The sequence below is a fragment of the Panthera tigris genome, chromosome A1, assembly GCF_018350195.1.
Source record: "Panthera tigris isolate Pti1 chromosome A1, P.tigris_Pti1_mat1.1, whole genome shotgun sequence".
NCBI lineage: Eukaryota > Metazoa > Chordata > Mammalia > Carnivora > Felidae > Panthera > Panthera tigris.
The window spans coordinates 29175310-29188760 of NC_056660.1; the positions used below are offsets into that span (position 1 = coordinate 29175310).

The following is a 13451-nucleotide window of genomic DNA, read 5'->3' on the forward strand; positions in this document are numbered from 1 at the left end:
TCTTCTAATTTTCAGAATATAAAGTTTTATAGAATGAATAATATGGTCAAACCAGACTTGGGTTTCAGAGAATAACTTTAGCAGCAATGAGAAGAATGGAGAAGAGAAACAAGATTGACTGGTGATAGGAAGTCAGAGAAGGCATTGAATTAGTCCTGTCAAGCCTGGTCTGACTTAGAGTGTCTGATTTAGCACAGAAGAAATAAAAAGAGACTAGATTTCATGATTTTATTTCTACTTTAATCTTCATAGAAACAGGAAGTTATGTGATGAAATTATTTTGATAATACAAAGTTGATTATAATTAGTTATTTTATTTCCATTAGATAATAATATATTTAGTTCATCTGAAGATGACATTGTTGTTGCCCCAATCACCCATGTATCCGTCACATTAGATGGGATTCCTGAAGTGGTGGAAACTCAGCAGGTTCAAGAGACATATGCACACTCACCCGGAACATCGTCGCCAGAACAACCTAAGAGAAAGAAAGGTGGGTGGTTAATTTGTTTAGGGCAAACAGTCAAGTCTTGAAGTGGAATTTAAACATAATGTTTATTCAAGGATATTTCTACACCAATTAAAACTCACATAATAAAAAATGAGGGTACAAAACATAAAAGGTACATCTCCATATTAGATTCAATAAAAAATTAAAGCCTCAACCTTTTATCTAAACCCTTTTATCCAAACTCAAAAAGAGGTTGGTGTAAGGGAAGTTAGCTTCCTTCCAAAGGACATAGTTAGAAAAACCACTAGCATAGATTCCAGTATAAGATTCCCGAGGGAAAAATAATGAATTGGAAATCAACAGGTAAGTAATTGAAGAGGAAAATGTTAGATTTTAATTAGATTTAAATTTTAAAGGGAGTTTTTAACTTTTCACGAATTTAGGACCATATCTGCATACTAAAGTCTGGCGCTCTTTCCATTTTATTGCCTTCTGATTCTACTCCAGCTTGTATAATATTTTGAGTTTAATATCTTGGTTAATCACCAACCACCCAGTAACTTAACTTCACATAAAAGTAAGGGTAAATCCAAGAGCCAAAACTGAAGAGGGAAATAGAAACACTAAGAATGAACTGACACTGAAGGGCTGAGACGTTATGTCAGTCTTGATGTCCAAGGCACTTGTGCATTCCCAGCCATACTTAACATAATTAACATAAAAGTGTACCCAGGCTGGTAATAACTTTGGGGTACCAGGCAAAAGCTCTTGTAAAACTGCTCTGGCAAGTCCTACATTTAACCTGAGCTGCACAGAATTTCCTCAAATAAAGCCCTGTTGAGGTGAGCTCACATTGCAGTATTAAGGAATACATAAGGAAGATAATTCCTGAATGAGAAGCAGAAGACATAGAATGAGTGTAGGATTACTTCTCTAAGAACTTAAGACAGTCGAATTATCAAATACAAACTTTCATGAATATGACTGCAATTATTAAGGCAAAAGAATGAAAAACAAGGTCAAAGAATGAGACTGTTAAAAAATACCGGGTGGAACGTCTTCTTCCAGACGACATGAAATGACAGAACCTGATTTGGCAATGATTTGGGGACAACAAAAGAAAAAATTGTAAGTGGGACTACATTAAACTAAAAAGCTTCTGCACAGCAAAAGAAACCATCAAAAAAATGAAAGGCAGCCTACAGAATTGGAGAAAATATTTGCAAGCCATATATCTGATAAGGGGTTAATATTCAGAAACACATAAAGAACTCCTACAACTCAATAGCAAAAAACAACAACAACAAAAAAACTGATTAAAAAATGGTCAGAGGGCCTTGAATAGACATTGAATAGACTAAAGAAGACATGCAGATGGCCAACAGGTAATGAAAAGATGCTCAACATCACTAATTGTCAGAAAACTGCAAATCAAAACCACAATAAGCTGTCACCTCACACCTGTCACAGTGACTGTCATCAAAAAGGCAAGAGATAATGAGTGTTGGCAGGGATGTGGAGAAAAAGGAACCCTTGTGCACTGTTGGTGGGAATGTAAATTGGTACAGCCACTATGGAAAACAGCACGGAGTTTCCTCAAAATGTTAAAACTACAAATAACCATATGACCTAGCAATCTTACACCTGGATATATATATTCAAAAGAAATGAAAATAAGATAACAAAGCAATACCTGCATTCCCATGTTCATTGCACATTAAAAAACATAGGTGGACCTTGAGAGCATTATGCTAAGTGAAATAAGTCAGAGAAAGACAAATATTGTGTGCTCTCACATGTGGAATCTGAAATAGCCGAACTCCTAGAAGCAGAGAGAAAAACGGTGGTTGCTAGGAGGAGGAAATGGGGAGGTGTCAATAAAGGATATAAGCTTCCAGGTATAAAATGAGTATGGGGACCTAATGTACAGCATGATGACTTTGGTTAACAGTACAATATGTATTATATATTTAAAAGTTGCTAATAGAGAAAGTTGCTAACATCTTAAATGTTCACACCCCCAAAGCCAAGTAATTATTATGTGAGGTGATGGTATATTAACTGACCCTACTGTGGTAATCATTTTACAACATAGAAGTGTATCACATCATTGCATTGTACATCTTAAAGATACACAATTATATGTCATTATATCTCAATAAAGCTGGAAAAAAATTTTAATTAAAAAATCTCCAGAATCTGGATTTACTTTCCTATTTAAACAACTTGAAAATACAGACAAAATGTATGAAACAGTGCTATTAAAAAGCGGATATCGGTCAACAAAAGCAAGTGATCTCTGAGAAACAGGAAACAAATGAGGGTGAGCCCTATGATTACCCCACCTTACTGCATAGAGAATTTTTTTGTTTGTTTGGGTCGCTCTTTGTTTCCTCTTTTTCTTTTTTCCCTTCCTTTCTTTCTTTCTTTCTGTCTTTCTTTCTTTTTTCAGTTTGGCAATTTGTTAAAACATTTAATGCATGCTTAACATGTGACCCAGCCATTCTTCTACTGAGTGTTTACCCAAAATAAATGAAGCCATACATTTATAGAAAAACGTATGCATGAATGAATGTTCTTAGCAATTTTCTTTGCAATAATAGCCCCAAACTTGAAACAACCCAAATGTTTATCAACTGCTGATTAAATAAACAAATTTGTGGTATACCTGTACAATGAAGTAACACTCAGCAATAAAATAGAGTATACTATTGATACATACAATAAAAATGGATGAATCTCAGCATAATTATGCCAATTTGGAAAGAAGCCAGATTTTTTAATATATATGTTTCTATTTATATAAAATTGTGCAAACTGCAAACTAATATATAATGACAGAAAATATGTGAGTAGTTGGTTATCTTTGGATTGGGCAGAGTGGGAGAGGTAAGATGTAAGGCTTACAGAGGGGTACAAAGTACTTTTGGGAGGGAAGGATATGCTGTTTTGAACATAGTGATGATTTCACAGGTAAAAACATGTTGGAAGATACCGACTTATAGACTTTAACCATATGCAATTTATTGTATATCTGTTATACTTTGTAAAGCTCTTTTTAACGTGAAAGACTAATATCCTAATTAATAGTGGAAGACTGATGTCATAAGGAACCAAGTAGAACACATAATATATAGGTTTAACCTATATATATACAGATTAGTCACTGTTTAAAAGCATTAATGAGTTCCAATATAGATCTGATGTAGAATAAAAAACATGAAAGAGTCAGAGATGTAAGGATTGAATGAAAAGGTCTACATGTTTGATCAAAGGTCCAGAAAAAGAGAATATGTAGAGCAAGGAGGAGGCAGTCTTCAAAGGTAATGACTGAGAGTTTTCCAAGGTGACATCTCAGCATGGTGAATCCTGAGTAGCATAACTAAAAGAAGTCCAGGTCTAAATACATTATAGAAAAAAATGCAAAACACAGCACTCCCCTAGCCCCGCCCAAAAAAAGAAGAAGAGGAAGAGGAAGAGGAAGAAGAAGAAGAAGAAGAAGAAGAAACAACGAACCAACCAGAGGAGAAACTTGAAGAGGATTGATTTTTAGATTGGCAGCTTAGAAGCTCCCAGTAGAGGATGGGAGTGTTGGCTATCTTCAAAGTATTAAGAAGAAATAACTGTCAACCAAAAATTCTATACCCAACTAATGTATAACTCACATGAAGCTGTTCACATTGCCATGTTGAATAGTAAGGAAGCCAATGGAAAGGATGGATATTGGATAGGTTTACTAACAGTCTCTGTCTTGACTGAAACTAGTGGTGAAAACAGTGGGAAGAAGAAAATGATGTTATCAGAAAAGGTAGGTAAATAGAAAGCATAAAATAAGAGGGTAGGAGGGATGGGAGCTAACTAATATTTCTAATATCTTCACTTCTAATATTTGTTATCATTAACGTAGTCACCCAGAGGTGTCTGCCTCATGAATTGTTCTCTGCAGATTCCTGCAGTGATGGAAGTCACGATACCTGGCTGACTAGGTTTTATATTTATGCATTAAGAAGGGCCTGAAGAGTGACTTTGTGAGAGCAGGGGAGTTGGATGCTTAACCAACTGAACCACCCAGGCTCCTCAAAAGTGATCTGTTTTTGATCCTCTTATGCACCTTTAGAAATGTTTCCTATTCAGCTTGGGGATGTGTTCTTAACCTAATGACTTTATCTCTAGAATTCTGTTCTTCTAAGTTCTTGCTCTACATTGCACTAATCCAGAACTTACCCTTGTGACCTAGACCAGATAGAGCCTGAAGAATGCTGGGATAAAATATGCTAACTAAGGTGTCCATTTATGCTTAATCTTCATTGGTTCTTATGTATAGAATGGTAGTCTATTCGGACAGCATGATCATCTCAACCTAAATCTCAGGCAACATTGCCACCAAGTTGTGTTCCTAGAGAAATGGCAAAAGAAGATCACAAACAAGGCTTTAGAATAGTTGGTTGAGCCAGACTAAGGTTGCACAAACTACATTTAACACTGTTGGAATGGACTTGTTTAGAGATTGAATGAAGCATAACTATGATATATATAATGTGCAAAACTGTTTTGTGTGAATTAAAAGAGATACAGAAAAATAAGATGATTAAAAATACATAGGAAAATAAAAATAGACTATGTGGTTCACCAAAATTTTGCCTCACATATTTTTCTATCTCTAAAGTTTTGGGACGTTTCTAGTATTTGAGAACTACGTGTATGCAGATGTGAGAAAAGCTAAAAGTCAACTTCTCCTACCATAAAAAGCTTATGTAACCAACAGACAAATTTGTATGGCTTATTTTTTGAGCCCCAGTCTTATCAACATCAAGAATGTTCCCCCAAACTTTAAGAAAGCACTGTCAGTTTTTTTCCCTCAAAGACAAGATATAATGTTTTAAACTTAACCTTATTTTTATAAATGAGCTGATATATCATTTCCTACATAAAAGTGTTTGTGCTCTAACCTACGCTAATGATAAAATTTCACTGAAGTTATTTTCCTTTTGAGTAAATAGCATTTAGGAGACCATTATGTGTGATCCATGTATAAAGCATTAAAATTTAAGATAAATGACCAAATAGCATTTATAAACAGCTAAATTGTTCATTCTCTTTCACTTTTGAGGGCAGATACTTACACAGAGCTGTTCTGTTTTCAGGGAGAAAAACAAAACCTCCACGACCAGATTCCCCAGCCACTACACCAAACATATCTGTGAAGAAGAAAAATAAAGATGGTAAGGGTAAGTACTATAATTTCCTTGTAATACTTATAGGTCAAGTAACAGTTAGATTGCTTTAAAATATCTGCATTTTGTAAGAAAAACTACCAGCTCTCTTGACTTATTGAAATGGATCTTATTGCTGCCACATGCTTATAAAGTACAGTTGGCACTTTTCCATTCAAGAGATTTTTTTATGTACCTGTGTGTCCTTTCATTTAATAATGAGTCTCTTGGGAGAGTTCAGCCAGGTTAGCCTTTCAGTTCATAGACACTTTATAATACTGTTTTGAAGTTCTCATATTTTCATAACTGCAGCCCAAATATGAAAAAAATTAAGGTCAATCCATTTGCTCCGATATAAAAAGAACAACTATTGAATGTTTTGCATAACTCTTTTTCACTGGTTTTCTTAGGTAATGGTTCTTAAAGAGGTAAGAAAAAATTCCTCTCAAAGTGTTTTTTTTTCCTCCCTAAGTTATCACAAATCTAATTGCCAAGATTGCTCTGTCCAGACATCTTACATAAGACTTTTAGTTGTGTTTAATTTTGCTCTTTCAAATGAAATTGTAATCAGTTCAACAGAAATTGCTTTTGTTTCAGGAAACACAATTTATCTTTGGGAGTTTTTACTGGCACTGCTCCAGGACAAAGCTACTTGTCCTAAATATATCAAATGGACCCAGCGAGAAAAAGGCATTTTTAAACTGGTAGATTCCAAAGCAGTATCCAGGTTGTGGGGAAAGCACAAAAACAAACCTGACATGAATTATGAGACCATGGGAAGAGCTCTCAGGTACATGAAGCTTTTGTAGTTTGTTGTGTTAAGAATATTATTTCCTAAATACTACAAAGTAGGTAACTTCTAAAAAGTTAGAGGATTACAAAAATGGTGAATTTTATTATTGAATTACTAAAACCACACAACTTACAGAAATCGCTATGTATTTAGGGGTGCCTGGGTGGCTCAGTTGCTTAAACATCTGACTTGTGGTTTCAGCTCAGGTGGTGATCTCACAGTTCCTGAGTTTGAGGCCCAGGTGAGGCTCTGTGCTGACAGTGCGGAACCTCGAGCCTGCTTGGGATTCTCTGTCTCCCTCTCTCTGCCCCTCCCCTTGTGCATGCATTCATTCTCTCCCTCCCTCCCTCCCTCCCTCCTTCCATCCCTCCCTCCCTCTCTGTCTCTCTCTCTCAAAAAAAAAAAAAAAAATCAGTGTGTATTTAAATTGAAATCTGACTCCAATCTAGGAAAATGTTTTCCTTCAAAAAAAATTTTTCATGCAAATAACAGACAGTTTCCTTATAAGGGGACTAAAAAATGTAAACCATCAACAGAAATTTAAATTGACCACAGGAGTCATATGTTTGGAGCCATTAAACTTGAATTCAGCACAAAGTTAACAAATAGTGGTAATGCAGGTACTTAATAAGAGGGTGCATTTTTATTTATTTTCTTTAATTTTTTTTTTAACGTTTATTTGAGAGAGAGAGAGACAGAGTGTAAGTGGGGGAGGGTAGAGAGAGAGGGAGACACAGAATCTGAAGTAGGCTCCAGGCTCTGAGTGTCAGCACAGAGCTTGATGTGGGGCTTAAACCCACAAACTGTGAGATCATGACCTGAGCCAAAGTCAGATGCTTAACTGAGTGAGCCACCCAGGTGCCCCAAGATTTTAAATGTAAATCTCAGATATGATCTGTATACCTGAATAAATGCTTCAAGAATAATGTTAGATACTGTGAAATTTTGAACTAGGGTATCATTTTATTCTTAAGCTCACTATTAGTTTGTTTTTTCTGTGCTCTCTCTCTCTCGAGATACACATCTATTTGAGAAAGATTTACTAGAAGTAGCAATCATCGTGGTGCCTGGGTGGCTCGGTTGGTTAAGTGTCAGACTTTGGCTCACGTCATGATCTCAGGGTTCAGGGGTTCAAGCCCCACTTTGGGCTGTCTGCTGTCAGCACAGAGCCCACTTTGGGCCCTCTGTCTCCCTCTGTGCTCCTTCCCTGCTCTAATTCCTGCTCTCTGAGATGGAGACGGAATCCCAAGCAGACTCCACAAGGCAGTACAGAGCCCAACGCAGGGCTCCAGCCCGTGAACCATGAGATCATGACCTTTACTGAAACCAAAAGTCAGACACTTAGCCGACTGAGCCACACAAAGCCCCTAAATTCTTGAGGTTTGTAGTAGATTTGAGTATTCCGGCAAGTTGGAAGAAGGGGAGATGAAGAAAAGTGAACTAGATAGTTCACTGTATAATCCATATACTTTATCAACAATCTCCTCATCAGAACTGGTTTTAGGTTTAGTTAGCAATAAGGATTTTTCTATGTAAGTATGTGTGTTTTATATATATTTAGAAAGAATGTGTTTGGGGCACCTGGGTGGCTCAGTCAGCAGGGCGTCGTCCAACATCGGCTCAGGTCATGACCTCGCTATTTCATGAGTTCAAGCCCCATGTTGGACACTGTGCCAACGGCTTGGAACCTGGAGCCTACTTTGGATTCTCTGTCTCCCTCTCTCTCTGCCCCTGCCTGCTTGTGTTCTCTCTTTATGTCTCTCTCTCAAAAATAAATAAACACTAAAAAAAAAAAAAGAGAAGGGTCCCCTGGGTAGCTCAGTTGGTTAAGTGTCAGACTTTGGCTCAGGTCATGATCTCATGGTTCGTGGGTTTGAGTCCTGCATCAGGCTCTGTGCTGGCAGCTTGGAGCCTGGAGCCTGCTTCAGATTCTGTCTCTGTCTCTCTTCCCCTCCCCTACTTGTGCTCTCTCTCTCTCTCTCAAATATAAAAACATTAAAAATAATTTTTTTTAAAGAAAACAATATGTTTAATTATACTATCTTATATAAAGTTACTACCCTTCATTTTGAAATTCTTCTCCTACTTGTTTCCAACTTGAGACTCTGTTATTATTAGGGAATTTTTAATGTTGTTGAATATCATTTTAATTTATGTTTAATTGAATAAAATATTGATAAAATTGTCTGCTTTGAATAGGTACTATTACCAAAGGGGTATTCTGGCAAAAGTAGAAGGTCAGCGCTTGGTGTATCAGTTCAAGGAAATGCCAAAAGATCTTATTTATATAGATGATGAGGATCCAGGTTCCAGCATAGAGTCTTCAGATCCATCACTGTCTTCAACAACTACTTCAAGTAGGAGCCAAGCAAGCAGATCGAGAGTATCCTCAAGTCCAGGGATAAAAGGAGGAGCCACTACAGTTCTAAAGCCGGGAAATTCTAAAGCTACAAAACCCAAAGATCCTGCAGAAGCTGCACAGCCATCAGAAGTTCTGAGGACAGTGCAGCCCACACAGTCTCCATATCCCACCCAGCTCTTCCGGACTATTCATGTAGTACAGCCAGTACAAGCTGTCCCAGAAGGAGAAGCAACCGTAACCAGTAGCATGCAGGATGAAACATTAAATTCTTCCGTTCAGAGTATTAGGTGAGAAAACTATAAAGTTATTGATGCATTTCATTATGTAATGTTTCTGACCAGAGCCATTATTAGTTAAATACCTTAGGATTCAGAAGTGAGAATAAAAATTGTATTGATTTCAAGCTAGAAATCTTATTCAACAGATTGTTTTCAGCAGCAGTGTATATGACATCAATCCTCTGATTCTATCAGTGATTCCTTATTTTTAAACTTTGACATTACTTGATGTTATTCTATTAAGTCTAGTCTACTGTACCATTGTACGATTGGATTGATCATACAAGAAGCAATCCACATATTAGAAACTCCAGAGAATGGTTTCAGATCTTCCTTTCAAAGTCAGAAGCTGTAAAAATTTAACATAAATTGACAATCATGACCTTCTGGAATATAGTGAGTTCGAAGAAACAGCATTACTCCTTGAGAAGATCCTATCACGGAGCAGTTTTAAAGTTCAAAGAGGCCAAGAATCTAATTTTTTGGGCTTTTAGAGTAGCAGAAGTTGGAAAAATAGTTTTATAGCAATCAAATCAAATTTATGTCATAACCCTGGGAAAGATGAAACAACAAATTGATCAAGAAAACCCTGTCTGCTTTAAACTGGTCTTTTGCAGCATTTGGGACTGGTCTCATTGATGTAGAATGGGGAAAAAGAGGAAAGGCAGAAAATTAGATGGACATTTGTAACATTCTCTTTTTCTACGGTCATGAATTTCCAGAATGTGAATTACAATAAAACATAGGAGCCCGTCCAAATATAATAAAAATGATTCTTTGATTATTTTTATTAGCTGACTTCAGTCTTAACATTTGTATATTCCTGAATATAAATGCTGGATTTTTGTTCTGTTGATCTTGAGGTAAGAAGCATTACCCAGAATCAAGACAGAGTTAGATGTTTTAGTCTTCCTTGTATGGTCCATTTAAACTTGTGGCATCGTGAAAATTGACTTGCAAGGAGTAGAAAGGTTACATTTGTCCCATTTTAATTGGACAGGAAGGATCAGTCTTTCACTGTTATTAAAGGAGTGCTTATTTATCTATTTTCTTTTTAATGTTTTATTTTCCTCTATGTCCTATTGGTTTTGTATGATAACTGAGTATCTAGTTGGAAGTACGTGATTCCTCCCATTGGTTTCTAGGCTCTTTGTCGTCTTATCATTGTGTGTATTCGTGCTGATAGGAAACATCCAATAGTCATAAGCTAATCACTAGGACCCCCTTCTTGGAGTGATTCAGTTATTTTTTAGCATCTTTTTTTTACACCTTGAGAATAAAAACAAATCCCCCCACCTTGCAATAAAAAAAGTCCACATAACTCTAGCTCTGATGGATATTAAATTGTGATACTGTATTGGATACTTTATTACTCTGAATGTCAATTTCTGAATAATACTCAGTGCTAGATATTAAAATGCTATAATTATACTCCTTATCCATGATTTGCAAACTGTCTTTTGGTGTACTTTTCAGAATTTTCATTTCTAAGGTCCCTGATTGTTCTGTGGACTCCCTGCCTGCTTCCTGGCTCCAGTATTTTTTCTCTGGAGTCCAACCTGTTATATAAGACTACTAGTCACAGCTTTGCTATGCTACTTTCTTACAACTTTTGTTAGATTCATGTTGCACACAGACCTGCAGTTAAATTTCTGGAGCTTCCGCTACCAGCTCTCACTTCTCTGCTCATGATTCCTTCCTTGCCTTCCACAGTTAAAGCTGACTGCTTGTGTGCAGTGCAACTCAATCTGGGACTTGAACCAGGTGTTTCAGTTGACTTTAATGCTCGTCTCCTCCTATACATGTAACCCTGCAGGAGCCACATTTTATTCATTGTCCTTCTGCTTAACATAGTCTTTATCACATAACACCCCTTCAGATTTATAGATTTTATTTTGAAATAGTGTATATATTCATTCTTATCTCCTCTTGGAATAATGAGTTCTCTAAGTGTACTGCTTATATAATGAAGAAATTAAAAACTTTAACTTTTCAGAGTTTAAAACATACTTATTGAATAAATCATTTTCTATTTATATGTATGTATATACACACTTTCTTTTTTTATATATATACACACATTCTTAATCATTCCTTTGACTTTAAAAAAAATTGTTCCCACATTTGGTTGTATCTTTTATTTGTATCTCTCAAAAATCCTACTTATTTTAAAGGAGTTAAGCCTCTAATGGAATGCATTTTATTCCCTGAAATTACTGGATGTGTTAAGGCCAAAGTTAATGAATAATGAATATAATTACTCCGGTTTTCCTATTGTTCTTTTCCATTATATAGAAAGAAAGAAAAGGTGTTAAGTAAATTTCAAGCAAATTGTACATATTACTCTGAAATTTTAATGCATTATTAGAATCATTTTTCATTAGATTATTTCCTTATTTAGTGATTTCTTTATTTTTTTATTTGTATTTTTTATAATTACCTGAACTTTTCATCATGAAAAATTTCACAATATCAACAGGTTGAAATAGTACAATGAACACCTATTTAAATCCACCTGGATTCACAGTTGATAGCATTTTGCTTTATTTGTTTTCTCTCTATTTCTACCCTTTTTCATGCTTGGTTATTTGTCAAGTAAGTGGACATCATTATGACATTTTATTTCTAATCATTTCAACATACAGTTCTTAAGAATAAAGAGGTTTTCCTAAATAACTGTCGTATTATTACTCCTAAGTAAAATAGCAGTAATTTGGCTACATTTTTCTTAATTTTATAACTACTTACTAATAAAAACAAAGACCACTTAAAGATCTGTAGCTAAGAGAAAATGGAATATATAGGACTTAAAATTATTAAAAATTAAATAAAAAGGGGGGGGCATCTGGGTGGCTCAGTCGGTTAAGCGTCCAACTTCAGCTCAGGTCATGATCTCACGGTTAATGAGTTCGAGCCCCACATCGGGCTCTGTGGTGACAGCTCAGAGCCTGGAGCCTGCTTCAGATTCTGTGTCTCCCTTTCTCTCTGCCCCTCCCCCACTCATGCTCTGTCTGTCTCTCTCTCAAAAATGAAAATAAACATTAAAAAAAAATTTATAGGACTTAGAATATTCAATGAATATATCAATAAGAACTGACATTTTCAAAGCACTCTCTGTATTTTATACGCTTTCCATATATTAATGTCTAATATCCTAACTTATCAATGAGATATAGGTAGTATTATTCCTATTTTACAGATGAGGAGGCCAAGGAACCTGGTCACATATAGTAAGTGGTGAAGACAGTGTTTTAATGCAAGAAGTTTAGTCCAAAGCAGTGAGCTCATGATTTGCCACCCTGCCTGTTGAGTCACATGATTCTCGTGAATTACCAGTCATTTACAATGAAGTAACATGTTTTTTCTTTTCTGTTTTTCCTTTGCTCATATCTTTTTATCTCACATAATTCCATGTATGTCTGTTGAAATCTATTAAGCTTTTCTAAATGATTTATGGTATATGTGCTCAGTTTTTACTCTGCTTTAATTTTATATGTGCTTTAATTTTGACTCTAGCTTCATGTTATTTAAAGAAGCTACAACAAAAGTAAACCTCTGGTAAAATATTTTCCTGAAATTGTCCCTTGATAAATTTGCAAGTCCACATACCAACCTAACATAACTTTTTTCTCTGTAATATTTATTCAAGCACCAGTAGTTTGTCTTAGGGTCTCTTAAATCACTTAGCCTCAAAAAATGTATAATGTGCAAATTATCTTAAAAGCAAAGTAATGGAGTAGGAAGACTATAGGCGTAACTTTCCAGCCCTTCAACCTCGTCAATTATTAGATGTGACATTGAATTGGATTAATTAACTATTCTGAGTGTGTTTCCTCATCTCTAAAATAAAGGTGATCTTAACAGTTAATGGTGTTACAGGTGATCATAACAGGTAAATGACAGTTCCTTGACATCTAAGTAGATATACAATAAGAACTAAATGTTACATTGTGTACCTTTCTTAGTCTCAGAAAGTTTGAGGAATTTTAAATTACCAGTATATACCAGTGATTACAAGCAGTGTAGGAAATTTTATAAAGTAGTTAACTGTAACATAACCTTTGTTATATAATATAACCAGACACAACTGACAGTTTAATCATTAACTAAGAAAAAAATAATTAAAATTTTCTGTGGTTGGGAAAAGGCTGCATGATATTTTACCTTTAATCTCTGAATTTTTGTATTAGTGAAAATCACTTATTTTAGAATTTGTTCAAATAAGCCAGTATATTTACATTATATATATATAAATGAGTATATATATTTTCTGGCAGAGGACAGTCAGGTGTTTGGAGAAAAGGATGTCTTTTTCTAGTTTGAACAAAAGCATTGAAAGTCTAGTGGTAGCCC

General features: G+C 35.4%; 1 protein-coding gene across 4 annotated transcripts in view; it reads left to right on the forward strand.

The window, feature by feature from the left end:
- The window catches only part of ELF1 (E74 like ETS transcription factor 1), a 106834-nt gene that overhangs the window by 89578 nt on the left and 3805 nt on the right, over positions 1-13451 (forward strand). For 3 of the 4 annotated variants that reach the window (XM_042977432.1, XM_007085355.3, XM_015538965.2), the window contains exons 5-8: positions 327-494; positions 5597-5680; positions 6263-6455; positions 8658-9107. In XM_042977432.1, coding sequence (XP_042833366.1) covers positions 327-494; positions 5597-5680; positions 6263-6455; positions 8658-9107 — 895 coding nt within the window. The remainder of the gene's footprint in view (positions 1-326; positions 495-5596; positions 5681-6262; positions 6456-8657; positions 9108-13451) is intronic. The other variant, XM_007085356.3, reaches the window with a different exon arrangement.